Here is a 19,310-nt window from a genome sequence, read left to right as displayed (position 1 = left end):
TAATTAGCATATTTAATTAAACTTCAGTTTCTGCAGAACAGAGGTAATGAATAGAACACTACTAATGTAATCTAATTTAGAAATGTATAGAAATACATGGCTATAGTTTATTTTTTTAGGAAAGTCCTAGCAATGCTCATCAATGGTCACGTATTGCCTTAACTAATCAACATTATGGAGACAAATATAATTTTTGATGATCACCATAAAACATATCATACAAACAATGTTCATGAAAGTGAACTCCGTGAACATGAAAGGAAGCATGATGTTCACCACTCCTAGGCATAGCTGGGAAACAAAAATGGCTGCATTTAAAATTGTTACAATGATTAAGACAACAAAAAAACAAAACAAAGAAGGTACAAGTAAGTGAATGGGTTTCTTACTTTTATCCCGTCTGTTGCATTATGGACAACCGTTGTTTGAGGTTCCTGAAAAGGAGTACAAATAAATCAGGAACAACAAGAAACGGTTAAGGATAAACAGGTAGCACGGAATATAGAAAGACTATGAAAACCGGTATTGTATACATGAAACACAGACTTCACAAAGGAGGACCAAGAAAACTATTCTGAGGTTAGTTTGGGGATACTAGAAACCTCTGTGCCCGTGTGTGTGGAAGACATGTATTGGTGTGAGAAAAGAAAAATTGAGCAAGTAAAATGTGTGATAATACGTAAGAAAATAAAAGAAAGTTCAGGTGCTGAAAATCTCGGTACAACTCAAAGATTGACATTATAAAAAGCCATCATGTAGTCGATCTGATGGAAAAAAAAAAAAAACGTACATCCCAAGCAAGAGTGTAGACCCTGCTAAATATGACATCTTTTATATAGAAGTAAATGTAGTAATAAACAAAGCAACACAAAATGATTAAGTAGTACTGGGACACAAGATGTGATCCATTTTAATGAAAAAAGCACTGTTAAATACCAGTAATAAAACCTTCCACAGAGCGGTGATTCCCTGGTGCTAGATTCCATGGTGTATGTCCACAATGAAACAAAGGCCATGATACTGCATTCACAAAGGCTGGTGCGGGCATTTACAGACACGCCGCAGGTCTATGGCATGTGTCAACATTTATGTTTTTTAGGCATTGTTACATTTTCCTTTTCAATCATTTTCAAGAAGTTGAGCTTTAAAATTTTGAGATATGACATTTAGAAACGCCCATGGCCTTTGTCTCAGTTTTTCAAGGTTAATTCTCAATGAACTATGGGTAAGTGATGGGCCATTGGATACCGATTATTAATGTTGGTTTCCCTGAATGTATTTTGTTAAGTCACTGGAGGAAACCTCAGCACAATACTAGGTAGCCATAGCCATCTGAGGCCCCGGAAGTGGCCCATCTCTGCCCCATCTCTGCCCCAATCATGTGAAACAAATACACTTTCTATGAAAAATGTTAAGATCAGTGTGAAGCTTCCCAACCAAACATTGACGGTAAAGTTAGTTGTAAACAGTTTTCACAATAACCAGTAATGGAAATGACACACAGTGGCGAGCATGGATGAGGTCAATGGTACTAGTCTGGTGACTGCATGCACACCTTAACAATGAAGGCATGAGATCTGCCATGTTTAAAGTGTGGGGAATGCCTTGGGGGGACGCTAGAGAAGTTGGTACTTTACATAATTTACCCAACAGGTCATCACCTAATTATTCTATATCTCCTATTAGACATACAGAATGCAACTAATAAGTGACAAATATGTGATCATATATTTCAAGGCATTATGTTGCAAATGCAGTACCAGTTTAGTACGCCATGACAATGCAGAAGGTCTCATGTTAGTGTTTTGCTTACCACTCCTACATAAGATGCAGATGACCACCTGGATCCTTAAACCATTCACTGCTGAATTGAGTCACTAATACTATGTCATGGCGCTCGGACTTCAGGCAGTAAAAAGGTCAGGCGTTGGGCGATCATATGTACAATTGCCAATTATATCGGGATACCAGGAGGCCACTGCTAATTCTCTTCTCAACAGATTATAGAAAGAAAAAAAAAACTAACCGTATTCCACAAACAAAACAAACACAACAAGAGCAGAAGTAAAATATAAAGCAAAACATGAGTTTTGGATGTCACGGCACAAGCAGCATTCCCACTGCTCACATCCCAGACACTGAGACCCCAGAAATAGTAGTAGACGGGGAAGATACCATTGTTGTCTGCAATGGGGGGTTTTCTTTTGCTGGGCTTACTATGCTGTTTTTGTTGTTGGTCTGCGGCTGAGATAGAAAAACAAATGGTTTAGTTCTGCTGATGGGGTGAATTGGTATAAGCGGTCAGAAAATAAAGTAAATAAAAAAAAAAAAAGTTCTGTTTCCTCCTCCTTGAACACATGTACTGGAGAAAACACTGGTTTCCTCTGAAACCAAAGATGATAAAGAAACTTCTAACAATGCTGTCGAAGGAAATGAAGAGCAATGAGACATATAACAGTTGGCAATGTTTTCAAGCCATGAAGATCATTTCACTTACTAATACAGTCGCTGTAGAACAATGGAATCATCACAGAAGACACAGGTGACATGATGCGGAACGCTAGGAAGTCAATTACGGTACTTTATGTTTGCCAAACATCATAGAATGGTAACATGACAGCAAACTGTAGACTGGTATGGCTGTGATATGGAAGTCATGCTTAGTCGACAGCACGGTCACTGGAAGATAGGCTGGAAGGTCTTCCAAAATGGGGAGCTGTACACAGACAGGAGCCATCCTTTACCCACCAAATGTTGTGGAGCCACAGTTCAGAGCAAGTTAAGGTGAGATTTGCAACTCTACATCACGGACAGAAGTAGGGCTCCCTGTTCTTGGATCATTTAGGTCAGTATTTGCCAAACCTGTCCACCAGGAGCCTTACCAGGCCATAGTCCTTATGGAGGACCTGTCACCACTCCCGATTTAATAAGTACATGTATTCCCTGCAAATAAAACAATTCCTAGAACTCGGAATTCTGTTGCTCTGGTTATTTTTCCTGCAACTGTATAAATAAATGGACTCCTGGTTGTTACCATTTCCCTTCAGTGTGTCAGCACTGATTGGAAAGTGTCTAGATGGCCATACACAAGATGATTGGAAAGTGTCTAGATGGCCATACACCAGATGACTGCCCTCAGGAGAGCTCAGCTCAAGCACGTTTTCACAGGGAGGCGGCCACTGCCGGGCAGCTCACCTAGTGGCTTAACGAACAGAACATATTAATCTTTAGTTGGTAGGCTTCCATGCGCATCAGAAGATTATTTAGTCTGTGTAGAAATACACCATTCATTTGCAGTATAAGTCGACGATGTAGAGTACCAAGAAAAGATTCATCTGAATTTTTATTCCATGGAGAACACAATTATTTATTAAAACATATGTCAGTACAGGTGACAGGTCCTCTGAAAGGACTTCCCTAAAGAAAATGTATGTGCTAATTCTTATAGTTCAAGGGAATCTGTGAGTAGGATCAACCCTCATAAGTCGTCTATATGGGTATATAGGTCATGGGAAGGTGAATAAAATGATACCGGTATATAATAATCTGCGATCTGATGTCTTATTAAAGAGAAATCCATGTTTTTTTCTCATATGTAAATGAGCTGTTAAGGTCTATGGGCCAGACATTGATCTGCAAGAGAATCTGCCTCCAGGGATTATTATAAATAAAGGGGGGAGTTACCTTTTATGCCAAATGCATTCTGAATCATGCTACCATGGTGGTAGCTCCGTACGAGGTTGTCCCTCAGATTTTTCACTTTGCCAATAGGTAATGGTAGGTTTCTCCATCACACACTTCTTTAGGATCGGGTCAATTAATATTATAACTGACACAGTACTGCATTAATCACATCAGCAGGTTCCTCTCACCTTCCATCTCACAGGCAGCCAGTGTTGCAATACAGCAGAGCTGTGATAGCTTCTGCAAATGTGTTTGTAAGGAGACAAAGTTCAGTTCTGCTGTTCTGTGTTAGTTGCATGTCTCACACTGGTAGCCCCCTTTCATTTACAATAATCTCTGGAGGCAGATTTTCATGCAGATCAGTGTTGCGCCCATTGATCTTAACAACTCATTTACATATTAAGAAAATGTGAATCTCTCTGGAATGAGACATTGGCCGACAGATATCAAGGTATCATTTATTCAGCTTTCTATGACTTACGTGCCCATACAGATGGTTTAGGAGGGTTGATCCTACTGAAACATTCCCTTTAAACCATTTTAAAACTGAAACATCCAGAATAAGTAACCGCATAGTAAATTTCCTAGCACAGCTTTACTAAGATGTTTCTCATGTTAAACCCAACAGACCTGTTTCATATAATTTTATTCAAAGCGTTATTTTGAAGTTCCTAAGCCACAATGCAAAATGTTTAAAAGGGCAAACCCCAACATTATGCCACTGATGTGGTGATATGTGCCAAATGGGCTCTCTGGGTCTCTCCGGCACTGAATTGCAGATGCAACTGCTATATCGAAACACTAACATCATAACCCCATTTACTTCCAGGTTCTATTTTGCTTTGTCAATTTTGAGTTATTAACAAAATCAGTAAACAGGGAGGAGCTATGGTAATTTCCTAAATTTTATATACATATGTTGATAATGGATCAATCACCCCCTGGAAGACCACACTTTACAATTAGTTATAGTCCAAACTGCTACAGGAACAAGCTTTTCCTACAAACCCTCCAACACCCTGAAATGTTAACTATGATATCCCATTAAAGAAACACTTCCATCAGTTTTTATCCTCTTAATATATTGCAGTCGGGGGCGTGTCCTAGCTGGCCATGTGAGTGGAAGCAGGGAAGAGTGCTCCTGCTGCCATAAGGACAAAAATCCTGCTTTAACCCCGATTTTCGGGTAAACTCACCTAAATCTGGCTGGCTGAAGGTCCGGAGAGTGCAGCGGTGCGGAGCAGCAGGTCCGGAGTCGGCAGCGATGACCAGGAGGCGGCAGAAAGACGCTGGCACCAGCGATGCAGGAGCCAGCCAAGATGGCTCCGATGCTAGGGAGGACGCCGAGAAGGAGAACGCCGCATGTCAGCGGCGCATGGAGGTGGCCGCAAAGCTGCAGCATTATGCCAGAGTGGAGGCTGCTGAGGAGGCAGAACCAGGATCTGGAGCTGGAGCTGACCAGGAGGAGGAAGCAAGCACAGCCGAGCAGCATGAGGTACAGAGGGGGAAGGAGAGAGGCAGCATGGCTGGGGCTAGTGGGGGACCTGGAGGCATATCACAGGGAGAGGAGCCGACTCTTAGAGATGTTATCACACTGATCTCTTCATGTCAGCAATCCCTGAACTCCTTGGCCCAGCAGATGCAGGAAGTTAAAGGGGACACGGCACAGATTAATGCGGCTCTGCAGAAAATGGACAAACGTATAGGAGTGGTGGAGGAGAGGGTGAGCACGGCAGAAGATCACATAGTTAAGCTCCAAAAAGCTGAAAAGAAGTTCGCCCAAGCAATAGCCGAGCTCGCTGCCAAAAATGAGGATCTGGAAAATAGATCCGGAAGAAATAATATACGTGTAGTGGGGCTGCCTGAAAAGACTGAGGGGAGAAATCCCACTGAGTTTGTGGAGAACTGGCTGCTGGAGAAGATTGGGAGCACAGTGTTGACAAAAGTCTTTGCTGTTGAACGGGCTCATAGGGTCCCGCCGCAGCCCCCTGCCCCAGGAGCAAATCCCCGTACCATGCTTGCTAAAATACTCAATTACAGAGACAGAGACATTATCCTTAGAAAGGCTAGAGAGATGGAGGATCTGACGGCTGGAGGTCAGAAAATCGCCATTTATCCGGATTATTCCGCTGCGGTTCAGAAACAGCGGATGAAGTTTACTGGAGTCAAGCGGCGACTGAGGGAGCTGGGAGTGCAGTACTCAGTGATGTTTCCCGCCAAGCTGAGACTGGTGGCTTTTAATAAGACCCACTTTTTCTTGACACCGGAGGACGCTACCCAGTGGCTTGATACTCATGAGAAAAAACTTAAGGGAATGGGCGACTGACATTTCGGCGAGATCCAGTTGGGATTTGTTTTCTCTGTCGATGGAGGAGATTTCTGCGCTCGTTAGCAATGGTTAAAGAGTTGAGCAACTGTTGGGGGTTTTGCTGGGCCATATTGAAGGAATGGCCGGAGGGGACAGTACCAACTACTAAGTACGGGGGAGGAGGGTTATGCTGGGTACTGTGAACTGGTTTGGTACTTTCTCTATATGTTAATATAAGTTGAAATGTTAAGATACAATAAAGTGAAAGTTGGGGGGGGGAAATTGTGATTGCTATGGCAGCGGGACGCGAATGGAGAGGGTTAAGTAAGGGAGAGTGTTCGCAGTGGGCAGTGGAGCCCCACTCTTGATGAGAGGAAGAATACGTTATATTGGGGGGGTTAGGGGGGCAAGTTGGGAGGGGGCAGGGGGGGTGGGAGGGTTGGGGCAGCTCATACTTGGGAAATTGGATACTTTAAGAAATGATGAGCCACATGATGGGAGATTGTATTAAAATATTGAGTTGGAATGTGAGAGGTCTGGCGGATAAAACACGGCGGGCGGCAAGTCTGCAGTATGTCCGAGAACAGAAGGTCTCAATGATATGCCTACTGGAGACACATTTAGTGCGGGAGAGGGTGAACATATTGAATAGGCGCTGGATACAGAGGGCGTATCATTCTACTTTCTCGACGTATTCTAGGGGTGTGTCTGTGTTAATACCTGCGGGGGTGCAGTATGAGGAGGTAATGGTAAAAGAGGATGTGGATGGTCAGTATGTGGTGGTGAAATGTAAAATGAATGGAGTATTGATGTGTATAGTGGCAATGTATATTCCGCCCCCATACTCAAGCAAGAAGATAAGAGAGGTGCTGGAGAGGGTAGAGCGCTGGGGACCGTTACCATTACTAATTATCGGCGACCTTAATAATATATGTGATGACTTTTGGGATAAGAACAAAAACCCCCAGAATAGGACGGCGGGACATACCACTACGTTTGGGACTTATGTCGGGGAAGTGGGCATGGTTGATTTATGGAGAGTTAGGCATATCGGGGAAAGGGCGTATTCATGCTACTCGCCAGCTCATGGTACGCTGTCTAGGATTGATCTGGCACTGGGTAACCGATTACTAGATACGATGGTAAGGGACGTGAGATATTTACCTAGGGCTCTCTCAGACCATAGTCCAGTTGAAGTGGAATTTCGATCAGTGGGGACACGGAACGGGAGCAGAAGGGAGTGGAAAATTCACCCTAATTGGCTACACAGTATAGACTTGGAGAAGATTAAGAAGGAATTGGTGGAATTTTTTGAGATAAATGAGGGTAGCGTAGATGTGCTTACTGTGTGGGAAGCCATGAAAGCGTACTTGAGAGGGCTGTTGTTTAGGGATATTAGCAGGTGTAAGCGGAAATCGAGAGAGGCAGAGAGGCTGGCGATAGATGGGCTGAGGGTGGCTGAAGATGAGATGGTAATAATGAGTACTTTGGAGGCTGGGAGGAGGTTAAAGGCAGCTCAAAGCCAGCTAGAGGCAGTCTTGCTGAGTAAGGCTGAAAGGAAGAGGGAATTCATGAATTTGGCCTATTACCAGGAGGGTGAATCAGTGGGTCATTTGCTGTCGCTGGTGGCATCTGCCCAGAGAAATACTTCCTTTGTTCACTCTTTGGTGACTGGGAGTGGTGTTGCTGTTTCTGAGACTTCAGAGATTTTGGAGACTTTTGCAGATTTTTACGCAGACTTATACTCCTCTCGGGTAGATGGGTCAATGGAGGACACGGTGGCGTTCCTTGAGGAGTTGGAGCTCCCGAGGCTGAGTGACACAGCTAGGGAGGATTTGGAGGCTCCCATTACGGAGGAGGAACTGGGACGGGCATTGCAGTCGATGGCTAATGGGAAGGCGCCTGGCGTAGACGGATTTCCTGCTGAAATTTATAAAAGCTTGGGGGAAGTGTTGATCCCTAAATTGAAGGCGGTCTTGGAAGAGGCTACGAATGGTGGAAGGCTACCGGCATCTATGCGGGAGGCCACAATAGTGGTGATTCCAAAGGAGGGGAAAGACCCGACACAGCCGGATTCATATCGGCCAATTTCTTTGCTTAATATCGAAGTTAAACTCCTGGCTAAGGTGTTGGCGATGAGGTTGACAAGTGTTATTTCTGGCCTGATACACTCAGACCAGTCTGGCTTTATGCCTGATAGGTCAACTGCGATTAATCTACGAAGGCTGTATATGAACTTGCAACTCAAAGCCGATAACTGTGGCCAGAGAGTTATTGCATCTTTAGACGCTCACAAGGCGTTCGATAGTGTGGAGTGGGGGTATCTCTGGCAGGTGTTGCGAAGAATGGGGTTTGGACCGCAGTTCATATCATGGATTCAATTAATGTACTCGATGCCGACGGCCAGGGTTAGGGTAAACGGGGAGTTGTCACGGACCATACAATTGGCTGGAGGGACGAGACAGGGGTGTCCGCTTTCCCCCCTTTTGTTTGCTCTGGCGGTGGAACCACTGGCCGCTACGCTTCGACAGTCTGATGAGATGACGGGGTTTAAATATGGGGTGATTGAAGAAAGGGTGGCGTTGTATGCGGATGATATTTTGTTGTTTCTGGCTGACCCGGTTGCATCCTTGGAGGGAGCCATTGGGATTATTGAACGATTCGGATCAGTGTCGGGACTTAGGATAAATTGGAGTAAGTCTATCTTGTTTAAGGTGGACGATGTGGATGGGGAGCCATTGGAGGACGGGCGACTGGAGGTGACGAGTAAATTTAAGTACCTGGGAATATGGGTATCTATGCCGGTCACTGACTATATACATGAGAATCTGACTCCAATCTTGGGTGCCCTCAAGGCAAAAGCGGATGCATGGCTTAAGCTACATTTGTCTGTGGTAGGCAGGGTGAATCTTATCAAAATGATTCTGATGCCGAAAATAATGTATATTCTTCACAATGCGCCGGTTTGGATACCACGTGGGAAATTTAGACAGATCAACTCTCTGTTTAGGAATCTGATTTGGGGGAGGCAGCATCCGCGTATCAAACTGGAGACACTTCAGCGACCCAAGGATGATGGGGGTCTGGCATTGCCTAACCCTGAGTTGTACTTTCTTGCAGCCCAGAGTCAGCATTTAAGGGGCTGGGCGCATGAGGGGTCATCTGGGGCAGTAAAGCGGTTGATGGAGGTGGTGACAAAAAGAAGGCCAGTGGTGCAATGTTTGGAGGATGGATCCTTGGAGAGTTTGGGGAAGCTATATCCGACTTTGCTGTTGATACGCAAGCTGTGGAGTAGATTGAGGCACATACGTGGGATCACGGACTTGACTAGATACTCGCCGCTATGGCATAATAACAATCTGAAAGAATTTGAGGCATTGGGGGTACTGAGAGAGTGGTTGGGCAAAGGGATTCAGTATGTGTATCAAATAATTGAACAAGGTGAACTGAAATCATTTTCCCAATTGCAGGCGGAATTTGGTCTTGGGTCTGCAGGGGAGTATCAATATTTGCGGATGAGGCATGCCTTTGGAGCTCAGAGTAGGAACGGAGGTATTAGGATTCAAAGGGATATAGTACTGGAGTATGTGTGTAATGATGGGACGACTGGAGGAGTCATATCCACTCTGTACAGGGATCTGTTGCACACTTTTTTTCTATTGGGGTTTCCAATAATGGCAAGAGCTAAATGGGAAAGGGATTTGGGCCCAATAGATAACGAGACTTGGGAGTCGGTGTTGGAATGGATCCCAAGACTGTCGCTGAGTGAACCGTATAGACTGTCACAGCTCTATGTGATACACAGAGTTTATAGGTCTCCAATGGTGCTATATAAGGCAGGATTGCGTAATGACTCTGAATGTCCGAGGTGTAAGTCTACGGATGCAGACATTTTCCATATGATGTGGACATGTCCGAGGTTGGCTGCCTTCTGGGTGGTAGTTTTGAGTCGTATGGAAGGTGCGTATGGATGCACGGTGCCAAGGGATCCAGTTGTCTGTTTGTTGGGATGCGTGGATGAGATTGGAGTGGATAAACACCTAAAGATAGCTATAGCCAGATTGTTGTATATGGCTAGGAAGGTGATAGCTAGAAACTGGATTAGGGAAGAGCCGCCGCCAAGAGGAGAGTTCCTCCAGTATGTGAAACAGGGCCTGACACAAGAAAAAGGGATTTATAAGAAGAAAGGGAAAACTGAAACGTTCAATAAAATGTGGTCTCCATGGATTGCTATGGGATAGTAATGTGAAGTGTGGCTTATACGAATGGTTGAGGGATTAGATACTCTATTGTTTTAATGATGGTAGTAATTAACAAGATGAGCTGCTTTGTGGGGTGGGGGTGGGGGGCTTTGGGATCGAAGGGGGCTGTTTGAAGGGGGAGGGGGGGGGAAATACTCTATATTGAAAATGTAAATGTAACATGTTAATTGCCTTGTTATTCTTAATAAAAATTTATTTGAATAAAAAAAAAAATAATATATTGCAGTCATGATATCATATAGCACTGTATACTGCGGTGCTACCAGTGACGTTGCAGTGATGTAGGATTGTAGTTCTAATAATGACTCATGCAGGGAAGAGAGACTTCCTTTTTCTACATAGAACTTAGAAGGGATTAGCTAGTTTGTTTTTAATCACGTGATGTCATAGACCTAATGGAAACAAAGAAAAATTATTTGGGTAGAAGGACAACATGAGCAATTGTAAGTACATATAAAATGATGACTGCAATATATTAAAGGGGACGTCCACTACTAGGACAACCCCTTCTCATACCCCTGATAAAATAAAGCTATTACTCACCTACTGTGCCAGCACCGTTCCCGCAGTGATGGCACTCGCTCTCCGCGAGGCTCTTGTGACACGTGCTCCCGGCGCCCAATGAGTGCTGGCGTTACTGTCCCCGCCTTCGGACAAATGAATATAAAGAGGAATTCCGGGCTGCAACTGATCTTTGACTTCCTCTTCATGTTCAACTTGACATAAGGCGGGGACTGTGACCCCAGAGCTGATTGGGCATCAGGCTCACGTGTCACAACAACGGCACAGGAGCCTCGGGACCGCGAGTGCAGACACTGCGGGAACGGCGCCAGCACAGGAGGCGAGTATAAGCTTTTTCTTTATTTTATCAGAGCCAAGCATAGGGTATGAGAAGGAGTTGTCCAAGTAGCAGACAACTTCTTTAAGAGAATAAAAACTTTGATATGAGTGCTTCTTTAAAAAGAGACAACAATAACAAAAGTGCAGTGTTCAAGTGAACTGGCCTCTCTAGACTACATGCTCCCCAATCCCTCCATTCTGCGTGAGAGCTTTGAGTGACAGCTGTACAGGCCTCTCCAACGCACAACTAGAGCCGCTGGAATAGGAAGAGAGACTGGGCAAACAGTCACTTCAGGGAGCCGAAGACACTTCACACTTCGGGAACACCCCTAGGACTCTTGCAAATGAGGCGCAAAGTAACATTTCTATTTCTACCTTATGCAACAAGTATGTTTTAACTGCTTACAAGTCTCCATTCTAGAGCAGTCAGAAATTTTAATAGGCTAAAAGTATGGAGATCAAAATCAATTTAAACCTAGGAATAGCAGCATTAAGGAACAATAAAGCTGGATAAGGCTAGGTTCACATTGCGTTAGTGGGTATCTGCTAACGGAATCCGTTACATAGTGCCACTAACGCAATGTAACCGATCTGTTAGCGCACCCATTGACCGCAATGTATGTAACGCATCCCTAACGCATGCCATTTTTGGCATGCGTTAGCGATGTTCCGTTATTTTGTGATGGACCTCGCTCGCTGTCTGCAGCATTTTTGGGTACGTTCTCGTTAGCGCAGATCGGGCATCTGCGCTAGCTAAACGCGATCCCTTTTTGGACACTGCGTTAACGCAGTCCGTTAGCGTATGCGCTAAACGGACTGCACTAACCCAATGTGAACCTAGCCTAAGGGAGTGATCTTGATGAATCAAACATTAAGTAATCCTGTCAGCTGCCCATGTACACCAGTTAAGAGTAGGATGAATGCAGGACTTCCTGAGTGTCTTATGAATTTGTGGGTGCCCCACTTTTTCTCAATGACATGTTGAGGAATGAAGGACTTAGGTTTGTCGGATTTCAACATGTCCGAGCTATCATTTTTGAGGGTGATAAGCTGTTGCTAGAGAAGTTTGGCAGCAATTAATTCCTTCCACCCCACTGAACACACAAGCGCGCTTGTCAAGCATGTTGACCAAATCTAGGTGTAAGGCCTCCGGGCATGGGTTTGGTAAGGACAAATTAAAGGTACCTTCACACATAACGATATTGTTAACGATATCGTTGCTTTTTGTGACGTAGCAACGATATCGTTAATGAAATCGTTATGTGTGACAGCGACCAACGATCAGGCCCCTGCTGGGAGATCGTTGGTCGCTGAACAAAGTCCAGAACTTTATTTCGTCGCTGGATCTCCCGCGGACATCGCTGGATCGGCGTGTGTGACACCGATCCAGCGATGTCTTCACTGGTAACCAGGGTAAACATCGGGTAACTAAGCGCAGGGCCACGCTTAGTAACCCGATGTTTACCCTGGTTACCATCCTAAAAGTAAAAAAACAAACAGTACATACTTACCTACCGCTGTCTGTCCCCGGCGCTGTGCTCTGCTCTCCTCCTGCACTGGCTGTGAGCGTCGGTCAGCCGGAAAGCAGAGCGGTGACGTCACCGCTCTGCTTTCCGGCCGCTGTGCTCACACAGACAGTACAGGAGGAGTGCAGAGCAGAGCTCCGGGGACAGACAGCGGTAGGTAAGTATGTACGGTTTGTTTTTTTTACTTTTAGGATGGTAACCAGGGTAAACATCAGGTTACTAAGCGCGGACCTGCGCTTAGTTACCCAATGTTTACCCTGGTTACCGGCATCGTTGGTCGCTGGAGAGCGGTCTGTGTGACAGCTCTCCAGCGACCAAACAGCGACGCTGCAGCGATCCGGATCGTTGTCGGTATCGCTGCAGCGTCGCTTAATGTGAAGGGGCCTTTACTACAGAAGGCAATATACTTGTCAAATTTATCTGGTCATAAAAAGACTGACTAAAAAAAAACGCCACAACGTCTCAGGGATAGGCACCTTTTGTAACAATATCTAGTGTGATTTAGAAGGCAGAATTGAACCTGCTAAACAGTCTCCAAAAGTGTTCATCCAGGCTTAGGCTCACATCTCGTGGTTCCTCTGGAGTTTATTTTATGTTTTGCAAATTTTCCAACTGTGCCAGCACTTTATGTAAATGGATCATGTTAATATATGTTCATTTACCCAATAAAAGTGTATCATAGCAATTTGTAAATGTGATTAACTGTGGAATGTAAGCGACCAATGGGAAATATCCTTCTCGTTTAGCCAAGTAGATAAATTGATATTCTGACACGTACATCCAGCAGACTGTATCAAATAGTTATTAAGCTACAACGCTCATGCCCCGGCCCAGCCCTCACCTGCATGTCTGATGTGAGTGAGGAGCATTGTATTCTGCTCTGTAATTTGGAGCTTGTCCCAATAACGGTATCTTTTACATGATAAAGCACTGTGATTTCCATCTGTCACGGCAGTTATAATTTACAGGTCTTTGCAAGTGATGGCTGGGAGTCTGACACAATAATAGCATTTTCTGCAGTAATGCACATTTGTTATTAACAATGAATGGCCTGGAAAAGGGGTTTGCTGCCATCGACATCACTAACAGATATGTCTCTATTATTCATCTAAAAATGATTCAGAAAATACTGTGCAAAAGTTTAAGGCAGGTGTGGAAAAAAATGCTGCAAAGAATGGCTTCAAAAATAAAATGTCAGGTTTATTTTTATCATTTACAAAAATATAAGTGAACAAAAGAGAAATCTAAAACAAATCAACATTTCGTGGTACCACCCTCTGCCTTCAAAACATCATCAATTCTTCTAGATACACAAGAACACTTATTGAAGGAACTCGGCAGAGAAGTTGCTCCAGGTGAAGAACTAACCACAGATCATTTGTGAATGTAGGATTGTGAAAATCTTTGTCTCTTCATGACAGACAGTCTCGAAGATGTTGAGATCAGGGCTCTGGGTATCTTCACTTCCAGTTCTTAATGACATTGGCTGTATGTTTGGAGTTGTTGTGCTGCGGCAGAAAAAAATTGGAGCCTTTCAGAGAACTCCCTGATGGTATTGCATTATGGACAATTATCAGCAGGTATTTCTAAGTATTAAGGACATCAAGAAATGGGCATTGTTGAGGACTGTAGACACAGCGGTTGGTCAAAGAAACAGACTAGCAGAGGGACAACACATCCATTGTGCTTAATTCCATGTCTGGACATTTTCCAATTTTTCAAAGGGAATTAGCTTAGAACTGGTAGCAACCAGTGGAACCCAGATACGCTAATTTACTAAAGGCACCGTCACACTCAGCAACTTTCCAACGATCACGACCAGCGATACGACCTGGCCGTGATCGTTGGAAAGTCCTTGTGTGGTCGCTGGAGAGCTGTCACACAGACAGCTCTCCAGCGACCAACGATGCCTAAGTCCCCGGGTAACCAGGGTAAACATTGGGTTACTAAGCGCAGGGCCGCGCTTTGTAACCCGATGTTTACCCTAGTTACCATTGTAAATGTAAAAAAAATAAAACACATACTCACATTCCGGTGCCTGTCACGTCCCCGGCGTCCGCTTCCCTGCACTCCTCCTGCATCCTGTCTAAGCGCCGGCCGTAAAGCAGAGCGGTGACGTCACCGCTGTGCTCTGCTTTACGGCCGGCCGGCACTGACACAGGATGCAGGAGGAGTGCAGGGAAGCGGACGCCGGGGACGTGACAGGCACCGGAATGTGAGTATGTAGTGTTTTTTTTTTTTTACATTTACAATGGTAACCAGGGTAAACATCGGGTAACTAAGCGCGGCCCTGCGCTTAGCAACCCGATATTTACCCTGGTTACCAGTGAACACATCGCTGGATCGGTATCACACACGCCGATTCAGCGATGTCAGCGGGTGATCCAGCGACGAAATAAAGTTCTGGCCTTCTAGCTCCGACCAGCGATGTCACAGCAGGATCGAGATCGCTACTGCATGTCAAACACAACGATATCGCTATCCAGGACGCTGCAACGTCACGGATCGCTATTGTTATCGTTGTAATGTTGTTCAGTGTGAAGGTACCTTAAGACTGGTCAGAAGTGGTCTTTACTGAAGAATTGTGGTCAAAATCCAAACCTATGACATGGGAACAAGGCCAAGTGACTAATGTATGCACAAAACCCTAGCAACCGTGGTGAAGAAAATTGGGTTCTGGACTGACAAGTCACAATTTGAAAAATGTGGCTGTATCAAAAGGCAGTGTGTTTGCTGCAGGGATGGAGAGCGGTACAATAATGACTGTCTCTGCAGGCAACTGTGAAGCATGGTGGAGGGTACTTGCAGGTTTGGTGCTTCATTTCGACAAATGGGAGTTGAGGACATGATCAGGATTAATGGTGCCCTTAATGCTGAGAAGCTCCACATGCAATAAAATAAAGGAGATGTCAGATAAGGTCACATTTATTCAGCAGCAGGATAACGACCTCACACATATAGCCAGCGTCATGTGCCTACTTTCATAGTAAATAAGAACACGAGTCCAAGAAGTGCTGATACAGCCCCCACAGAGCCCTGATCTCAATATCGAGTGTGACATTTCAGAGAAACGCAAGAGAAGCGGCACTCACTACTGGAAATTTCAGTAAAATGAACTTTATTTAATCCTACGGGTCCCAAAGCATCAGTCATTTGAATTAAATATATTTCCTTTATAAATAGCTTATCGTGTCTAATCGCCACCTTCTTTGTTCAAAAAGCATGTGGCTTGGCTTCCCCCGCCAAGAGACTCACTCATATGGCTGGTAAGTCTCATTGAACCTTTTCCAGACTGCAGTGAGTGTACAGCTCTGGCAAAAATTAACAGACCACTACAAAATGTTCAGTTTGTCTGATTTTTCTCTTTATAGGTATATTTTTTTAGTAAAATGTAAATTGTTCTTTTATTCTATAAACTTCGGACAACATGTCTCCGAATTTCCAAGCAATACATTTTGTATTTTTTTTTTCTGAAAAGGAAAAATAGTCAAAATAATAAAATTAAAAAAAAAACAGTGCATTCAGACCTCAAATAATGCAAAGAAAACAAGTTCATAATAATTTAGAAACAACAATGCTAATGTTTTAACTCAGGAAGAGTTCAGAAATCAATATTTTCTGGAATAACCATGATTTTTAATAACAGCTTTCATGCTGCTTCTGGGGCAAAAATGTAAGCAGTTCTTCTTTGTTTGATGGCTTGTGACCATCAATCATCCTCTTGATTACATTCCAGAGGTTTTCAATGGGGTTCAGGTCTGGAGATTGGGCTGCCCATGATAGGGTTTTGATGTGGTGGTCTCTTAAAGGGACACTGTCACCTGAATTTGGAGGGAACAATCTTCAGCCATGGAGGCCGGGTTTTGGGGTTTTTGATTCACCCTTTCCTTACCCGCTGGCTGCATGCTGGCTGCAATATTGGATTGAAGTTCATTCTCTGTCCTCCGTAGTACATGCCTGCGCAAGGCAAGATTACCTTGTGCAGGCATGTACTACGGAGGACAGAATGAACTTCAATCAAATATTGCAGCCAGCATGCAGCCAGCGGGTAAGGAAAGGGTGAATCAAAAACCCCAAAACCCCGCCTCCATGGCTGAAGATTGTTCCCTCCAAATTCAGGTGACAGTGTCCCTTTAAGTTTTGCCAGAGCTGTATGTGCTCACTCATTTGTGCAAGGGACGGATAGGTTTGCCATTATAAAATAATCACATACACTATGTATTTTACTCTGGCAAGTAAAAACTGATTGACACTATGGTAGTAACCCTCTCCCCCAAATTAAAGTGATTCTTCCAATACATACTGTATAATCACAGTAGTTACAGCATCTGCATTTAAAATGTGCTACAGTAAAAAAAAATATTATTAATAAGTCGACTTATGTGTGAACCTGCCTTTTACCAATATATCCCCCAGGCTCCTACTCCAGCTAGCAATCAGTCTTATAGAAATATCCGTTAGCAAAGTGTCACTTTCTATCATGTAGCAACACATACTAATTATTGATCTCACTGAATTTCTCACAGGACTAAGTTTAAAGGACATAATATCGAGTCTGTGTGAGATTACATGAAGAGACAGAAGGATTTGCTCATGTCTATATTTACAGAAGATCTGTGGTTCGTTCTCCGAGATGTTTGGAACAGCCTCCCTGCAGCTTCCTTCACAAACCGTGTGCTCGTGTACCTAGAAGAATTGATGCGGTTTTGAGGGCAAAGAATGGTCACACCAAATACTGATTTGATTTAGATTTCCCTTACTTTGCATTTTGTTCATTGCTGAAAATATACTATTAGCATTTTGATATATTAAAGCACTTATTTTGCACCATGTTTTCCACGCCTGTATAAAACCTTTGTACAGTACGGTATATATCAATACTTATCTATCGGCTCTCACACACTGTTACTCTGCTCGGTTTTTATTCTAGCCACAATACAAACATATACATACAGTATATACACACACACTTGTATTTTTTGTTGTAGGCATGATTTCACACCGGAAACTATATGTGCTTTTAGCTCTTTCAAAGATTGTTTGTATTAATATGCAAATGAGGCTAAAGAGCTATTGTAGATCTGATGCCTCTGTCACTCCAACTCTATTCATCTCCCAGCACTGCTTGAAACGTTCATTTCTCAGCAACGGAGGGAGAGACCGACCATACAAAGCTATTGATGGACTTGTTTCTGATAGAGCTATATGCACATATAAAGAGTTTGCGGAATTAAATTCTGCTGACAGATTTCCTTGAAATCTTACACTGAAAGATCAAAAATGGATAACACCCTCAGTAACTTAAAGGTTTATTCTAAAAATCACAGGTTCCACAGGATAGTGTGCACTGCAGCTTGCTGACTGCTGGAACCTGTAGCAATCCCTAGTACTGGGCTCTGCAGCCCTGTTCCCATTCATGGCCTATGCTCCATTCATTTTCCATGGGACTGTCAGGGAAAGACATGCACATCATTGCCATAGACCATGAATGTAGCAAAGGCCAGGAATGCACACCATGGCTTCATTCAAGATGGGGACACAGAGCCTGGCTCTTAGGATTGCTGGGGGTCCCTGCAGTTAGAACCCCCAATCAGCCACTTATCCCCTTGCCCTATGAATATGAGATAACTCGTGATTTTGGAGATAAACCTTTGACGCTTTGCTGCTACAGACACTGTTACTAAAGGCTGCACATGTAGAAAATGACACTTTCCATAATTATATATAATTATATATATTTTATGTTTTCCCATATATTATTTATTCAGAACTATAATATTTAATAACTATATTTAAGTGACAATTTGAAAAGTCATATTCTATAGATTTAAATATACCTGAATATAAAAATAAACTGAACTATACGTTTATCATGTTATAAATGCTGTTTTGAAGCAAGAGATAGTTAATATGCGCTAGCTAACCTACAGAGTAATTCACATTCACAGGAGCTGTACATTCACTTCTGCTTGTGCAGTTTTGAGACCACTGCAGCCAATTACTGGCAGAAATGAAGTGTGGATCTCTGCTGTGGCCCGTAATTAGCAGCAGGGGTTTCCGGCCTGTGGCGGCCTGGTACCCTGGAGATTGTCCAGGGACTAAGGCAGTGAGAAGATGATGGGTGGGGATCGCGAAGGCTAGTATGCTTATTTATTCTTTAGCTCTTGCTACATGCTTTTATTTTAGAATAAGGCACAGAAATCCCCCTTCCACATTGAACACTACGATGTTCTTCGCGCCAAATACAAAAATGCTTGCACAAATCAAGATGTAAAACCCAGCATGCTGACTACCTGCATCCACCAGCAGAGGGAGACAGCGCTCCAACTGAAAGCCGTGTCGCTACTGATGTGCAGACATTCTGCAGTAAGCCCCCTAACCTTCCCTTGGTAATTACACAAATTGCATCAATCAATAGCCATCTCAAACCAGATGGAAAAATCGTACTCCCTGAAAATACATGTCACAACAAGGCTGTATTCAAAAGTTTTCCTACCTGATATTAAAGCTCAATTTTGGCGGTGTGCTCTAAAAAGGACTATATATCCATTTTGACATGTATTTTAAAAGTAAGCACACCAGTCTCATCAGGACTTAAATACATCTATTAAAAAGGGTTATCCAAGTTTGGGACAAAAATCTGCAGTCACTCTATGAGACTGCAGGGTGATAGACTGTGACATCATGTGG

The 19,310-nt window shown here is 43.7% G+C and overlaps 1 protein-coding gene across 17 annotated transcripts in view; it reads right to left on the bottom strand.

The window, feature by feature from the left end:
• Nucleotides 1–19,310, bottom strand: part of CAMK2G (calcium/calmodulin dependent protein kinase II gamma) — a 289,929-nt gene that overhangs the window by 22,431 nt on the left and 248,188 nt on the right. For 9 of the 17 annotated variants that reach the window (XM_069753268.1, XM_069753265.1, XM_069753261.1 and 6 more), the window contains 2 exons: nt 2,176–2,244; nt 390–434 (listed from right to left, as the gene is read on the bottom strand). In XM_069753268.1, the coding sequence (XP_069609369.1) occupies nt 390–434; nt 2,176–2,244 (114 nt within the window). The remainder of the gene's footprint in view (nt 1–389; nt 435–2,175; nt 2,245–19,310) is intronic. The other 8 variants (XM_069753267.1, XM_069753271.1, XM_069753258.1 and 5 more) reach the window with 1 other exon arrangement.

This window comes from Ranitomeya imitator, chromosome 2 (assembly GCF_032444005.1).
Source record: "Ranitomeya imitator isolate aRanImi1 chromosome 2, aRanImi1.pri, whole genome shotgun sequence".
In the NCBI taxonomy this organism is placed as follows: Eukaryota; Metazoa; Chordata; class Amphibia; order Anura; family Dendrobatidae; genus Ranitomeya; species Ranitomeya imitator.
Note: the sequence above shows the minus strand (reverse complement) of the source record. Positions and strands in the feature narration are given on the sequence as shown.